We start from the raw sequence: 16,742 nt of genomic DNA, 5'->3' as shown, positions 1-16,742 counted from the left end.
TATTGGGCTTCCTATCAAGCACTTTGAGAGCCTGTTTGTAGACAGACTGAATAGGTCTTACTGTTGTACAGCAAGCTTGGGCCCAACTAGTCAAGCAGTATGTTAAGTGGGGGAGTATCATAGATTTGAAGTACAGTTTTGCTACCTCTGTAGTCAAACAATTTCGTATAAATCGGAAATCGTATTCACGGTTATTTTTCAACCTCTCCTTGTCCCAGTCTGTAGTCCCCACATGTCTTAAGGTGACCACCATCATTCCTGTTCCAGAACTCTAATGCTTCATGCCACAATGACTACTGCCCCAACAGATCCATAGACGACGCAATCTCAATTGCACTTCACATGGCCCTCACTCATCTAGATAAGAGGAATACCGATGTGAGAATGCTGTTCATTGACTACAGTTCAGCATTCAAGCTTAGGACCCTGGGACTGAACACCTCCCTCTGCAACTGGATCCTGGACTTCCTGACGGGCCTTCCCCAGGTGGTGAGAGTAGGCAACATCATACCTGCCACGCTGACCCTAAACACGGGGGCCCCTCAGGGGTGTGTGCTTCAGTGGAGGCTGGTGGAAGGAGCAATAGGAGGGGCTCATTGTAATGGCTGGAATGTAATAAATGGATCGAAGTCAAACGTGGTTTCTGTATGTTTGATACCGTTTCATTGGTTCCATTCCAGCCATTACAATGAGCTCCTCCTCCTATAGCCCCTCCCACCAGCCTCCTCTGGTGTGCTTGGTCCCCTCCCGTACTCCCTGTTCACACACGACACCAACACCATCATCAAGTTCACTGACGACATGACGGTGGTAGGGCTGATCACCGACGGCAATGAGTCCGACTACATGGAGGAGGTCAGAGACTTAGCAGTGTGGGGCCGAGCACGCCCCCGTCCACATCAAAGGGGCTGCAGTGAGGCAGGTCGGAGCTTCAAGTTCCTCGGTGTCCAAATCACTAAGGACTTCAAATGGTCCAAACACACACACGCACAGTAGTGAAGAATGCGTGACAGCGCCTCTTCCCCCTCAGGAGGTGTAAAATGTTTGGCATCCTCATAAAGTTCTACAGCTGCACCATTGAGAGCATCTTTACTTGCTGCATCCCTGCTTGGTATGGCAACAGCACCGCCTTCAATCGCATGGCGCTACAGAGGGTGGTGCGGACAACCCAGTACATCACTGGGGCCGAGCTCCCTGCCATCAAGGACCTCTATATCAGGCGGTGTGACAGGAAGGTCGGGAAAATCGTTCAAGACTCCAGCCATCCAAGCCATAGACTGTTCTCTCTGCTTCCGCACGGCAAGAGGTACCGGAGCATCAAGTCTGACACCAACAGGGTCCTGAACAGCTTCTATGGTCCTCTGTAGCTCTGACACCAATAGGGTCCTGAACAGCTTCTCTGGTCCTCTGTAGCTCAGCTGGTAGAGCACGGCGCTTGTAACACCAGGGTAATGGGTTCGATCCCCGGGACCACCCATACGTAAAAATGTATGCGCACATGACTGTAAGTCGCTTCGGATAAAAGCGTCTGCTAAATGGCATTATTATTATTATTATTATTATATCCCCAAGCAATAACACTGCTAAATAGTTAACAAAATGGCTACACGGATGATCTTGTTTTTTTATTTTTGCACTGTCTCTATGCAGGGCCCTACACACTCACACACACACTCACACACACTGACACTCCAACACACACACGCGCACACACACACACTCCATTTGCTCACACACACATTTATACTGACTCTACACACACTCACATACTATCATCATATACGCTGCTGCTACTCTGTTTATCTTATATCCTGATGCCTAGACACCTTACCCCTATACATATCTACCTCCATCACTCCAGTATCCCTGTCACCTTACCCCTATACATATCTACCTCCATCACTCCAGTATCCCTGTCCCCTTACCCCTATACATATCCACCTCCATCACTCCAGTATCCCTGTCCCCTTACCCCTATACATATCTACCTCCATCACTCCAGTATCCCTGTCCCCTTACCCCTATACATATCTACCTCCATCACTCCAGTATCCCTGCACATTGTTAATATGGTACTGGAACTGACCCTGTATATAGTCCCCTTACCCCTATACATATCTACCTCCATCACTCCAGTATCCCTGCACATTGTTAATATGGTACTGGAACTGACCCTGTATATAGTCCCCTTACCCCTATACATATCTACCTCCATCACTCCAGTATCCCTGCACATTGTTAATATGGTACTGGAACTGACCCTGTATATAGTCCCCTTACCCCTATACATATCTACCTCCATCACTCCAGTATCCCTGTCCCCTTACCCCTATACATATCTACCTCCATCACTCCAGTATCCCTGCACATTGTTAATATGGTACTGGAACTGACCCCGTATATAGTCCCCTGACCCCTATACATATCTACCTCCATCACTCCAGTATCCCTGTCCCCTTACCCCTATACATATCTACCTCCATCACTCCAGTATCCCTGTCCCCTTACCCCTATACATATCTACCTCCATCACTCCAGTATCCCTGTCCCCTTACCCCTATACATATCTACCTCCATCACTCCAGTGTCGCTGTCCCCTTACCCCTATACATATCTACCTCCATCACTCCAGTATCGCTGTCCCCTTACCCCTATACATATCTACCTCCATCACTCCAGTATCCCTGTCCCCTTACCCCTATACATATCTACCTCCATCACTCCAGTATCCCTGCACATTGTTAATATGGTATTGAACTGACCCTGTATATAGTCACCTGACCCCTATACATATCCACCTCCATCACTCCAGTATCCCTGCACATTGTTAATATGGTACTGGAACTGACCCTGTACAGGTATGTATGACTGAGTATGTGTATGACTGTGTATGTCAGTATACAGTGCATTCGGAAAGTATTCAGACCCCTTTACTTTTTCCACATTTTGTTACGTTGCAGTCTTATTCTAAAATGGATTAAATTGTTATTTTTTCCTCATCAATCTACACACAATACAGTATGTACATGTAGGTAGGGGTAAAAGTGACTAGTCTATCAGGATAGATAATAAACAGAGTAGCAGCAGTGTTGGTAGTTGAGGTAATATGTACATGTAGGTAGGGGTAAAAGTGACTAGTCAATCAGGATAGATAATAAACAGAGTAGCAGCAGTGTGTGTGAGAAGCGTAAGTTCAGTTCTTAAGTTCTATGACAACATTAATGTGGTTTGTACTATAATGCTTTTTAAATCAGTTCTGATTATGAAGTTTTTTTTTTACAGCCACCAGCGTACATTTGTCCTGGAAGTCATGGGGCGCCACTGTGGGTAAGTTAAGTTCCGCTACGTTAATGTTGTGGTAACTTCTCTAAAACAGGCTATTCCATTGCATTAACGTTCTCTCTCTCTGCAGGTATCTAGCGTTGGTGTCAGCGCTGGCTTCCGGAGCAGACTGGCTCTTCATCCCAGAGGCTCCACCATTAGAGGGCTGGGAGGACCACATGTGTGCCCGTCTGGAGCATGTGAGACTGGGGCTGGGAATAGTTCGATGTCCTGTCCTGTCCTGTTCTATCCTGTTCTGTCCTGTCCTGTTCTGTCCTGTCCTGTCCTGTTTTGTTCTGTCCTGTCCTGTTTTGTCCTGTCCTGTTCTATCCTGTTCTGTTCTATCCTGTCCTGTCCTGTCCTGTTCTATCCTGTTCTGTTCTATACTGAACAAAAATATAAACGCAACATGCAACAATTTCTAAGATAGTACGGAGTTACATATTCATATAAGGAAATCAGTCAATTGAAATAAATAAATTAGGCCCTAATCTATGGATTTCACATGACTGGGCAGGGGCGCAGCCATTGGTGGGCCTGGGAGGACTAGGTCCACCCACTTGGGAGCCAGGCCCAACCAATCAGAATGAGTTTTTCCCCCACAAAAGGTCTATATTACAGACAGAAATACTCCTTAATATAGATTTTAGAGGTACCTTTTATTGTCCCCAGCACAAGACCTGTGTAATGATCAGCTTCTTGATATGCCACACCTGCCAGGTGGATGGATTATCTTGGCAAAGGAGAAACGCTCACTAACAGGGATGTAAACAAATGTGGCCCAACATTTGCGAGAAATGAGCTTTTGTGCGTCTGGAAAATGTCTGGGATTTTCTTTTTCAGATGATAGTAATAATATAATAACATGCCATTTAGCAGACGCTTTTATCCAAAGCCACTTACAGTCATGTGTGCATACATTTGTTTTACGTATGGGTGGTCCCGGGGATCGAACCCACTACCCTGGCGTTACAAGCGCCATGCTCTACCAATTGAGCTACAGAGGACCGTGAAACATGGGACCAACACTTTATGTCAGGGCTGCCCAGCCCTCTTCCTAGAGATCTACCGTCCTGTAGGTTTTCAGTCCAACCCTAATTTAGCATATCTGATTCAGCTAGTTAAGGTCTTGTTGAGCAGCTAATAAGTAGAATCAGGTGTGTTAAATTAGGGTTGGACTGGAAACCCACAGGACAGTAGATCTCCAGGAAGTGGAATGGGCAGCCAGGTTTACGTCAATCAAATTTCAATCAAATGTATTTATAAAGCCCTTTTTACATCAGCAGATGTCACAAAGTGCTATACAGAAACCCAGCCTAAAACCCCAAACAGCAAGCAATGCAGATGTAGAAGCACGGTGGCTAGGAAAAACACTGTGGCCCCGTCCGACGATACCCCCGGATAGGGCCAACCAGGCAGGATATACCCCCACCTATGTTTCCAAAGCACATCCCCCACACCACTAGATGGATATCAACAGACCACCAACTTCCTACCCTGAGATAAGGCTGAGTATAGCCCACAGAGACCTCCTTCACCACACAAGCCCGAGGGGGCACAAGACCGGACAGGAAGATCACGTCAGTGATTCAACCCTCTCAAGTCGAGTGTAGCGCAAAAAACCCTGGCACGACGTGACAGACCCCTCCTAGAGACGGCATGGAAAGCACCAGTAAGCCAGTGACTCAGCCCCCGTGATTGGGTCAGAGGCAGAGAATCCCAGTGGAGAGAGGGGAGCCGGCCAGGCAGAGACAGCAAGGGCGGTTCGTCGCTCCAGTGCCTTGCCGTTCACCTTCGCACCCCTGGGCCAGACTACACTCAATCATAGGACCTACTGAAGAGATGAGTCTTCAGTAAAGACTTAAAGGTCGAGACCGAATCTGCGTCTCTCACATGGATAGGCAGACCATTCCATAAAAATGGAGCTCTATAGGAGAAAGCCCTGCCTCCAGCTGTTTGCTTAGAAATTCTAGGGACAATAAGGAGGCCTCGTCTTGTGACCGTAGCGTACGTGTAGGTATGTACGGCAGGACCAAATCAGAGAGATAGGTAGGAGCAAGTTGCAATGTTACAAAGATGGAAAAAAGCTGCCCTTGAAATATTCTTGATATGTTCGTCAAAAGAGCGATCAGGATCCAGAGTAACGCCGAGGTCCTTCACAGTTTTATTTGAGACAACCATCAACATTAATTGTTAGATAAAACAGCAGATCTCTTTGTTTCTTGGGACCTAGAACTAGCATCTCTGTTTTGTCTGAGTTTAAAAGTAAAACATTTGCCGCCATCCACTTCCTTTATGTCTGAAACACAGGCTTCCAGGGTGGGCCATTTTGGGGATTCACCATTTCATCAAAATGTACAGCTGTGTGTCGTCCGCATAGCTGTGGAAGTTGACATTGTGTTTCCGAATGACATCACCAAAAGGTACAATATGTAGTGAAAACAATAGTGGTCCTAAAACGGAACCTTAAGGAACACCGGAACTAACAATTGATTTGTCAGAAGACGAACCATCCACAAAGACTGATTCATTCCCCTTTGGGTTTTCCTATTTTGTTGCATTACAACCTGTATTTGAAATGGATTTTAATGTAATTTCATGTAATCGACATACACAAAATAGTCCAAATTGGTGAAGTGAAATGAAAAAAATAACTTTAAAAAAAATATATATATATATAATGGAAAAGTGGTGGGTGCATATGAATTCACCCCCTTTGCTATGAAGCCCCTAAATAAGATCTGGTGCAACCAATTACCTTCAGAAGTCACATAATTAGTTAAATAAAGTCCACCTGTGTGCAATCTAAGTGTCACATGATCTCAGTATACATACACCTGTTCTGAAAGGCCCCAGAGTCTCACGGACCAGGCAAGGAGGGCATTAATCAGAGAGGCAACAAGGAGACCAAAGATAACCCTGAAGGAGCTGCAATGTTCCACAGCGGAGATTGGAGTATCTGTCCATAGGACCACTTTAAGCCGTACACTCCACAGAGCTGGGCTTTACGGAAGAGTGGCCAGAAAAAAGCCATTGCTTAAAGATAAAATAAGCAAACACATTTGGTGTGGGAGACTGCCAAAAGGCATGTGGGAGATCAAGGAAAACGCTATGTCTGGCGCAAACCCAACACCTCTCATCACCCCGAGAACATCATCCCCACAATTAAGCATGGTGGTGGCAGCATCATGCTGTGGGGATGTTTTTCATCGGCAGGGACTGGGAAACTGGTCAGAATTGAAGGAATGATAGATGGTGCTAAATACAGGGAAATTCTTGAGGGAAACATGTTTCAGTCTTCCAGAGATTTGAGACTGGGACGGAGGTTCACCTTCCAGCAGGACAGTGACCCTAAGCATACTGCTAATGCAACACTCAAGTGGTTTAAGGGGAAACATTGAAATGTATTTGAATGGCCTAGTCAAAGCCCAGACCTCAATCCAATTGAGAATCTGTGGTATGACTTAAAGATTGCTTTACACCAGCGGAACCCATCCAACTTGAAGGAGCTGGAGCAGTTTTGCCTTGAAGAATGGGCAAAAATCCCAGTGGCTAGATGTGCCAAGCTTATAGAGACATACCCCAAAAGACTTGCAGCTGTAATTGCTGCAAAAGGTGGCTCTACAAAGTATTGACTTTGGGGGGGTGAATAGTTAGTTTTTTATTTATTTTACATCTTCAAAGTGGTAGGCATGTCGTGTAAATCAAATGATACAAACCCCCAAAAATCAATTTTAACTCCAGGTTGTAAGGCAACAAAATAGAACAAATGCCAAGGGGGGTGAATACTTTCGCAAGCCACTGTATCTTTCTGACAGATACAATCTAAACCAGGCAAGAACTTGCCCGTGTAGACCAATTAGGGTTTCCAATCTCTCCAAAAGAATGTGGTGATTGATGGTGTCAAAAGCAGCGCTAAGGGGCCTCCCGAGTGGCGCAGCGGTCTAAGGCCTTGGTTCGATCCCGGGCTGTGTCGCAGCCGGCCGCCACCGGGAGACCCATGAGGCGGCGTACAATTGGCCCAGCATCGTCCGGGTTAGGGGAGGGTGTGGTTGCCCGGGATGTCCTTGTCCCATCTCGCTCTAGTGACTCCTTGTGGCGGGCCGGGCGCATGCACGCAGACTTCGGTCGCCAGCTGTACAGTGTTTCCTCTGACACATTGGTGCGGCTGACTTCCTGGTTAAGTGATCAGTGTGTCAAGAATCAGTGTGGCTTGGCAGGGTTGTGTTTCGGAGGATGCACGGCTCTTGACCTTCGCTTCTCCCGAGTCCGTACGGGAGTTGCAGCGATGGGACAAGACTGTAACTACCAATTGGAAATCACGAAATTGGGGAGAAAAAGGGGTAAAAAGTACCACAAAGCAGCACTAAGGTCGAGGATGAGGACAGATGCAGAGCCTTGGTCTGACACCATTAAAGGGTAATTTACCATCTTCACAGTCTCAGAACATGTTGAGCTTATATTCTATCCTCTTCTGTTCTACATTTGGAAAGTATTCAGACCCCTTGACTTTTTCCACATTTTGTTACGTTACAGGCTTATTCTAAAATTGATTAAATAAATAAAAAAATGAAGTGAAAACAGGTTTTTTGACATTTTTGCTAATTTATTAAAAATAACAAAAATAGAAATACCTTATTTACGTAAGTGTTCAGACCCTTTGCTATGAGACTCGAAATTGAGCTCAGGTGCAACCTGTTTCCATTGATCATCTTTGAGATGTTTCTACAACTTGATTGGAGTCAACCTGTGGTAAATTCAATTAATTGGACATGTTTTTGAAAGGCACACACTTGTCTGTATTAGGTCCCAGTGTTGACAGTGCATGTCAGTGCAAAAACCAAGCCCTGAGGTCGAAGGAATTGTCCATAGAGCTCCGAGACAGGATTGTGTCGAGGCACAGCATTGAAGGTCCCCAAGAACACAGTGGACTCCATCATTCTTAAATGGAAGAAGTTTGGAACTACCAAGACTCTTCCTAGAGCTGGCCGCCCGGCCAAACTGAGTAATCGGGGGAGAAGGGCCTTGGTCAGGGAGGTGACCAAGAACCCGATGGTCACTCTGACAGAGCTCCAGAGTTCCTCTGTGGAGATGGGAGAACCTTCCAGAAGGACAACGATCTCTGCAGCGCTCCACCAATCAGGCCTTTATGGTAGAGTGGCCAGACGGAAGCCACTCCTCAGTAAAAGGCACATGACAGCCCGCTTGGAGTTTGCCAAAAGGCACCTAAAGGACTGACAGACCATGATAAACAAGATTCTCTGATCTGATGAAACCAAGGTTGAACTCTTTGGCCTGAATGCCAATCGTCATGTCTGGAGGAAACCTGGCACCATCCCTACGGTGAAGCATGGTGGTGGTAGCATCCTGCTGTGGGGATGTTTTTCAGCGGCAGGGACTGGGAGACTAGTCAGGATCGAGGGAAAGATGAACGGAGCAAAGTACAGAGAGATCCTTGATGAAAACCTACTCACCTTCCAACAGGACAACGACCCTAAGCACACAGCCAAGACCACGCAGGAGTGGCTTTGGGACAAGTCTCTGAATGTCCTTGAGTGGCCCAGCCAGAGCCCGGACTTGAACCCGATCGAATATCTCTGGAGAGACCTGAAAATAGCTGTGCAGCGACGCTCCCCATCCAACCTGACAGAGCTTGAGAGGATCTGCAGAGAAGAATGGGAGAAACTCCCCACATACAGGTGTGCCAAGCTTGTAGCGTCATACCCAAGAAGACTCGCTGCTGTAATTGCTGCCAAAGGTGCATCAACAAAGTACTGAGTAAAGGGTCTGAATACTTATGTAAATGTGATATTTCCGTTTTTTATTTGTAATACATTTCCTTTTATTTAATTTTTTACTGTTTTTGCTTTGTCATTATGGGGCATTGCGTGTAGATTAATGAGGAAAAAAACAATTTAATCAATTTTAGAATAAGGCTGTAACGTAACAAAATGTGGGAAAAGCACATTTACATTCATGTCATTTAGCAGACGCTCTTATCCAGAGCGACTTACAGTTAGTGAATACATATTTTTTTATTTTTTTTATACTGGCCCCCCGTGGGAATCGAACCCACAACCCTGGTGTTGCAAACGCTATGCTCTATCAACTGAGCTACATCCCTGCCGGCCATTCCCTCCCCTACCCTGGACGACGCTGGGCCAATTGTGCGCCGCCCATGGGTCTCCCGGTCGCGGCCGGCTGCGACAGAGCCTGGATTCGAACCAGGATCTCTAGTGGCACAGTTAGCACTGCGATGCAGTGCCTTAGACCACTGCATCGCAGTATAGAACTGTATATTATGTTCTATATTCTGTTCTATATTCTGTTCTGTTCTATATTCTGTTCTATATTGTGTACTATATTCTGTTCTATATTCTGTTCTGTTCTATATTATGTTCTATGTTCTGTTCTATATTCTATATTCTGTTCTGTTCTATATTCTGTTCTGTTCTATGTTCTGTTCTATATTCTATATTGTGTTCTGTTCTATATTCTGTTCTGTTCTATGTTCTGTTCTATATTCTATATTGTGTTCTATGTTCTGTTCTATATTCTATATTGTGTTCTATGTTCTGTTCTATATTCTATATTGTGTTCTATATTCTGTTCTGTTCTATATTGTGTTCTGTTCTATATTGTGTTCTATGTTCTGTTCTATATTCTGTTCTATTCTATATTCTGTTCTGTTCTATATTCTGTTCTGTTCTATATTCTGTTCTATATTCTGTTCTATTCTAGGTTCTGTTCTATGTTCTGTTATATGCTATACGAGCCAAATACACTGAAAGACACTGGTGTAGTGTGTGTGTGTGTGTGTGTGCATAGTGTAATTAATACATTAGTATGATGTGTGTGTGTGTGTGTGTGCATAGTGTCATTAATACATTAGTATGATGTGTGTGTGTGTGCATAGTGTCATTAATACATTAGTATGATGTGTGTGTGTGTGTGCATAGTGTCATTAATACATTAGTATGATGTGTGTGTGGGATGTGTGTGTGTGTGTGCAGAGTCGCAGTAAGGGCTCCAGGCTGAACATTGTGATCATCGCTGAAGGGGCCATCAACAGAGCTGGTGAACCCATATCTTCAAGCTACGTCAAGGATGTGCGTATTTTAACCAGCTCATTCTATGTTCCTCTGTCTTTATATGAAACCCTGATAAACTGCATCAATGTTAATCACAGTGTGGGACTATGAATATGAATGGGTCCCAAATGTCACCCTGTTCCCTTTGTAGTGCACTATATAGGGAACAGGGTGCCATTCTCTGGTCTAAAGTAGTGCACTATATAGGGAATAGGGTGCCATTTGGGATGCACCCATGACTGTATAAACATCTGTGTTCCCTTTGCTGACTGCTCCTCTCTCCATGTCGCCATGTCAATTCCCTGGCTGGCTGTCTGACTGCTCCTCTCTCCATGTCTATTCCCTACTGACTGGCTGGCTGACTGTCTCTGTCTATTCCCTACTGGCTGACTGGCTGACTGTCTCTCTGTCTATTCCCTGACTGACTGGCTGACTGTCTCTGTCTATTCCCTACTGGCTGACTGGCTGACTGTCTCTGTCTATTCCCTACTGGCTGACTGGCTGACTGTCTCTCTGTCTATTCCCTGACTGACTGGCTGACTGTCTCTGTCTATTCCCTACTGGCTGACTGGCTGACTGTCTCTGTCTATTCCCTACTGGCTGACTGGCTGACTGTCTCTGTCTATTCCCTACTGGCTGACTGGCTGACTGTCTCTGTCTATTCCCTACTGTCTGACTGGCTGACTGTCTCTGTCTATTCCCTACTGGCTGACTGTCTCTGTCTATTCCCTACTGGCTGACTGGCTGACTGTCTCTGTCTATTCCCTACTGGCTGACTGGCTGACTGTCTCTGTCTATTCCCTACTGTCTGACTGGCTGACTGTCTCTGTCTATTCCCTACTGGCTGACTGTCTCTCTGTCTATTCCCTGACTGACTGGCTGACTGTCTCTGTCTATTCCCTACTGGCTGACTGGCTGACTGTCTCTGTCTATTCCCTACTGGCTGACTGTCTCTGTCTATTCCCTACTGGCTGACTGGCTGACTGTCTCTGTCTATTCCCTACTGGCTGACTGGCTGACTGTCTCTGTCTATTCCCTGACTGGCTGGCTGACTGTCTCTGTCTATTCCCTACTGTCTGACTGGCTGACTGTCTCTGTCTATTCCCTACTGTCTGACTGTCTCTCTGTCTTATGTCTCCATCTGTAGCTGGTGGTGAAGAGGCTGGGTTATGACACCCGGGTCACTGTCCTAGGTCATGTACAGAGAGGGGGGACACCCTCGGCCTTCGACAGGGTGCTGGTGAGTTACAGGACATGATTTGGCTCCTTAACGCTTCATACACCTGTCTAACACTCCCTAGACTTCACTTCTGGATCAAATCAAATATTATTTGTCACATTCACGTGTTTAGCAGATTATATAGCGGGTGTAGCGAAATGCTTGTGCTTCTAGCTCCGACAGTGCAGTAATATCTAACAAGTAAGATCTAACAATTTCACAACATATACCCAATACACACAAAACTATTAAGGAATGGAATTTAAGAATATATACATATATGGACGAGCAATGACAGAGCGGCATGGACTAAGATACAGTAGAATATTATAGAATAGAATGCAGTATATACATATGAGATGAGGAATGCAAGATATGTAAACATTATTAAAGTGACTAGTGTTCCATTTCTTAAAGTGGCCAGTGATTTCAATAGACAGCAGCAGCCTCTAATGTGCTAGTGATGGCTATTTAACAGTCTGATGGCCTTGAGATAGAAGCTGTTTTTCATTCTCTTAGTCCCAGATTTGATGCACCTGTACTGACCTCGCCTTCTGGATGATAGCGGGGTGGACAGGCAGTGGCTCGGGTGGTTGATGTCCTTGATGATATTTTTGGCCTTCCTGTGACATCGGGTTTTATAGGTGTCCTGGAGGGCTGGTAGTTTGCCCCCGGTGATGCGTTGGGCAGACCGCACCACCCTCTGGAGAGCCCTGCGGTTGCGGGCGGTGCAGTTGCCGTACCAGGCGGCGATACAGCCCAATAGGATGCTCTCAACTGTGCATCTGTAAAAGTTTGAGGGTTTTAGGTGCCAAGCTGAATTTCTTCAGCCTCCTGAGGTTGAAGAGGTGCTGTTGCGCCTTCTTCACCACACTGTCTGCGTGGGTGGACCATTTCAGTTTGTCAGTGATTTGTATGCCAAGGAACTTGGCTGTAAACCCTGCCACATACGTCTCGTGTCTGAGCCGTTGAATTGCGACTCCACTTTGTCTTTGTACTGATGTTTTGCCAGTTTAAATGCCTTGCGGAGTGAGTAGCTACACTGTTTGTATTCTGCCATATTCCCAGTCAACTTGCAATGGTTAAAAACGGTGGTTCGCGCTTTCAGTTTTGCGCAAATGCTGCCATCTATCCACGGTTTCTGGTTAGGGTAGGTTTTAATAGTCACAGTGGGCACAACATCACCTATACACTTCCTGATAAACTCAGTCACCGTTTCAGTGTATACGTCTAAATTATTTCGCAAGCTACCCGGAACATATCCCAGTCCACGTGATCAAAACAATCTTGAAGCGTGGATTCCGATTGGTCAGACCAGCGTTGAATAGTCCTTAGCACGGGTACTTCCTGTTTGAGTTTCTGCCTATAGGAAGGGAGGAGCAAAATGGAGTTGTGGTCAGATTTGTGAAAAGGAGGGCGGGGGAGGGCCTTATAACCATCCCGGAAGTTCGAATAGCAATGGTAGAGGATTTTAGCAGCCCGTGTACAACAGTCGATATGTTGATAGAACTTCGGCAGCCTAGTGCTCAAATTTGCTTTGTTAAAATCCCCGGCTACAATAAATGCAGCCTCAGGATATGTGGTTTCCAGTTTGCATAAGGTCCAGTGAAGTTCTTTGAGGGCCGTCGTGGTATCGGCTTGAGGGGGGATATACACGGCCGTGACTATAACCAAAGATAATTATCTTGGGAGATAATACGGTCGGCATTTGATTGTGAGGTATTCTAGGTCGGGTGAACAGGTGGACTTGAGTTCCTGTATGTTACTACAATTACACCATGAGTCGTTAATCATGAAACACACACCTCCGCCCTTCTGCTTCCCGGAGAGATATTTATTCCTGTCTGTGCGATGAACTGAGAACCACTCTGGCTGGACCGATTTCGACAGAATATCCCAGGAGAGCCATGTTTCCGTGAAACAAAGTATGTTACAGGCCTTGATGTCTCTCTGGAAAGAAATCCTTGCCCGGAGCTCGTCAACCTTGTTATCCAAAGACTGAACGTTAGCGAGTAGTATACTTGGAAGCGGTGGGTGGTGTGCGCGCCTCCTAAGTCGAACCAGCAGGCCGCTCCGAGTGCCTCTCCTCCGCCGGCGATGTTTTGGGTCAGCCGCTGGAATCAGTTCAGTTGCCCTGGGGAGAGCAAACAAAGGATCTGCTTTGGGAAAGTCGTATTCCTGGTCGTAATGCTGGTGAGTTACCGCCGCTCTGATATCCAATAGTTTTCCCCGGCTGTATGTAATGATACAAAACACTTTCTGAGCTAATAATGTAAAATATAATACATAAAAAAAACAAAATACCGCAAAGTTTCCTAAGAGCTAGTTGCGAGGCCGCCATCTTCGCCGGTGCCAGGATGGTAGACTTCATATTGGAGTAGGGTGGTGTTTGGTTCATATTGGAGTAGGGTGGTGTTTGCCAGAGGGTGCCATAGTGAATGCAGGGTGGGACTGTGCCAGCTTGTGGACTGGTGCGCCACTACGTAATAAATATACTGAAAAAATAATAATAATACATGTTTTTATTTGTTATTTTATTTGTTATCATTTAAGGCTCTAGATTGCAGGCAACCGCAGTTACAGGTGTTCAAAAGTCCAAAGGCCTACGGGCCTCCCCTGTGCCCTGTACTCACCAGCACCTCCTGGTTGTTATTCCACAGAGCAGTAAGATCGGAGTGGAGGCAGTAGTCGCTCTGTTAGAGGCCACTCCAGAGACCCCAGCCTGTGTCATCGGCCTGTCAGGAAACCAGGCTATCCGCCTGCCTCTTATGGAGGGTGTACAGATGGTGAGGTAACTTCCTGTTCCAGAACTGACAAACCACTAAGAAAATTATCCTGACAATAAACAGTCCTGAATGTGTTCTGTCTGTAAATCTAATCCCTTTCACAGTTCCTCTCTCAAACTCTGCAACAGAGCAATACAGTTTGAGGGAGGTTGTGAGAGGGATTTGCACAAATGGAATTCTGATGATGGTATGATTATATGATGTGTGTCTTGCCTGTAGACTAAAGAGGTTCAGAAGGCCATGAATGAAAAGAGGTTTGATGAAGCCATCCAACTGAGAGGAAGGTTAGAGATGTCAAATATCTTATGAATATGATATACACCAGTCAAATGTTTGGACACACCTACTCATTCCAGGGCTTTTCTTTATTTTTACTATTGTTTTACATTGTAGAATAATAGTGAAGACATCAAAACTATGAAATAACACATGGAATCATGTAGTAACCAAAAAAGTATTAAACAAATCAAAATATACAGTGAGGGGAAAAAAGTATTTGATCCCCTGCTGATTTTGTACGTTTGCCCACTGACAAAGACATGATCAGTCTATAATTTTAATGGTAGGTTTATTTGAACAGTGAGAGACAGAATAACAACAACAACAATCCAGAGAAACGCATGTCAAAAATGTTAGAAATTGATTTGCATTTTAATGAGGGAAGTAAGTATTTGACCCCTCTGCAAAACATGACTTAGTACTTGGTGGCAAAACCCTTGTTGGCAATCACAGAGGTCAGACGTTTCTTGTAGTTGCCCACCAGGTTTGCACGCATCTCAGGAGGGATTTTGTCCCACTCCTCTTTGCAGATCTTCTCCAAGTCATTAAGGTTTGGAGGCTGACGTTTGGCAACTCGAACCTTCAGCTCCCTCCACAGATTTTCTATGGGATTAAGGTCTGGAGACTGGCTAGGCCACTCCAGGACCTTAATGTGCTTCTTCTTGATCCACTCCTTTGTTGCCTTGGCTGTGTGTTTTGGGTCATTATCATGCTGGAATACCCATCCACAACCCATTTTCAATGCCCTGGCTGAGGGAAGGAGGTTCTCACCCAAGATTTGACGGAACATGGCCCCGTCCATCGTCCTTTTGATGCGGTGAAGTTGTCCTGTCCCCTTAGCAGAAAAACACCCCCAAAGCATAATGTTTCCAACTCCATGTTTGACGGTGGGGATGGTGTTCTTGGGGTCATAGGCAGCATTCCTCCTCCTCCCAACACGGCGAGTTGAGTTGATGCCAAAGAGCTCCATTTTGGTCTCAACTGACCACAACACTTTCACCCAGTTCTCCTCTGAATCATTCAGATGTTCATTGGCAAACTTCAGACGGGCATGTATATGTGCTTTCTTGCGCAGGGGGACCTTGCGGGCGCTGCAGGATTTCAGTCCTTCACGGTGTAGTGTGTTACCAATTGTTTTCTTGGTGACTATGGTCCCAGCTGCCTTGAGATCATTGACAAGATCCTCTCGTGTAGTTCTGGGCTGATTCCTCACCGTTCTCATGATCATTGCATCTCCACGAGGTGAGATCTTGCATGGAGCCCCAGGCCGAGGGAGATTGACAGTTCTTTTGTGTTTCTCCCATTTGCGAATAATCGCACCAACTGTTGTCACCTTCTCACCAAGCTGCTTGGCGATAGTCTTGTAGCCCATTCCAGCCTTGTGTAGGTCTACAATCTTGTCCCTGACATCCTTGGAGAGCTCTTTGTCTTGGCCATGGTGAAGAGTTTGGAATCTGATTGATTGATTGCTTCTGTGGACAGGTGTCTTTTATACAGGTAACAAGCTGAGATTAGGAGCACTCCCTTTAAGAGTGTGCTCCTAATCTCAGCTCGTTACCTGTATAAAAGACACCTGGGAGCCAGAAATCTATCTGATTTAGAGGGGGTCAAATACTTATTTCCCTCATTAAAATGCAAATCAATTTATAACATTTTTGACATGTGTTTTTCTGGATATTTTTGTTGTTATTCTGTCTCTCACTGTTCAAATAAACCTCCTTCCCTCAGCCAGGGCATTGAAAATAGGTCAATGAATGCTTTTCCAACAGTCTTGAAGGAGTTCCCACATATGCTGAGCACTTGTTGGCTGCTTTTCCTTCACTCTGCGGTCCAACTTATCCCAAAACATCTCAATTGGTTTGAGGTCGGGGGATTGTGGAGGTCAGGTCATCTGATGCAGCACTCCATCACTCTCCTTCTTGGTAAAAAAGCCCTTACACAGCCTGGAGGTGTGTTGGGTCATTGTCCTGTTGATAAACGAATGATAGTCCCACTAAGTCCAAACCAGATGTGATGGCGTATCGCTGCAGAATGCTGTGGTAGCCA

General features: G+C 45.6%; 2 protein-coding genes across 4 annotated transcripts in view; one reads left to right on the top strand and one right to left on the bottom strand.

Moving 5' to 3' along the window:
- The window catches only part of LOC311129748 (neuron navigator 3-like), a 753,845-nt gene that overhangs the window by 260,533 nt on the left and 476,570 nt on the right, over positions 1-16,742 (bottom strand). The gene's annotated exons all lie outside the window — the stretch shown is intronic.
- Positions 1-16,742, top strand: part of LOC311130019 (ATP-dependent 6-phosphofructokinase, liver type-like) — a 70,982-nt gene that overhangs the window by 26,544 nt on the left and 27,696 nt on the right. Inside the window, exons 6-11 of the mRNA XM_084162621.1 lie at positions 3,283-3,327; positions 3,413-3,521; positions 10,335-10,430; positions 11,560-11,652; positions 14,292-14,417; positions 14,637-14,701. Of these exons, the coding sequence (XP_084018747.1) occupies positions 3,283-3,327; positions 3,413-3,521; positions 10,335-10,430; positions 11,560-11,652; positions 14,292-14,417; positions 14,637-14,701 (534 nt within the window). The remainder of the gene's footprint in view (positions 1-3,282; positions 3,328-3,412; positions 3,522-10,334; positions 10,431-11,559; positions 11,653-14,291; positions 14,418-14,636; positions 14,702-16,742) is intronic.

Source organism: Coregonus lavaretus, assembly GCF_964263955.1.
Source record: "Coregonus lavaretus genome assembly, chromosome: 5".
NCBI lineage: Eukaryota > Metazoa > Chordata > Actinopteri > Salmoniformes > Salmonidae > Coregonus > Coregonus lavaretus.
This window is presented reverse-complemented; position numbering and strand designations above follow the sequence as displayed.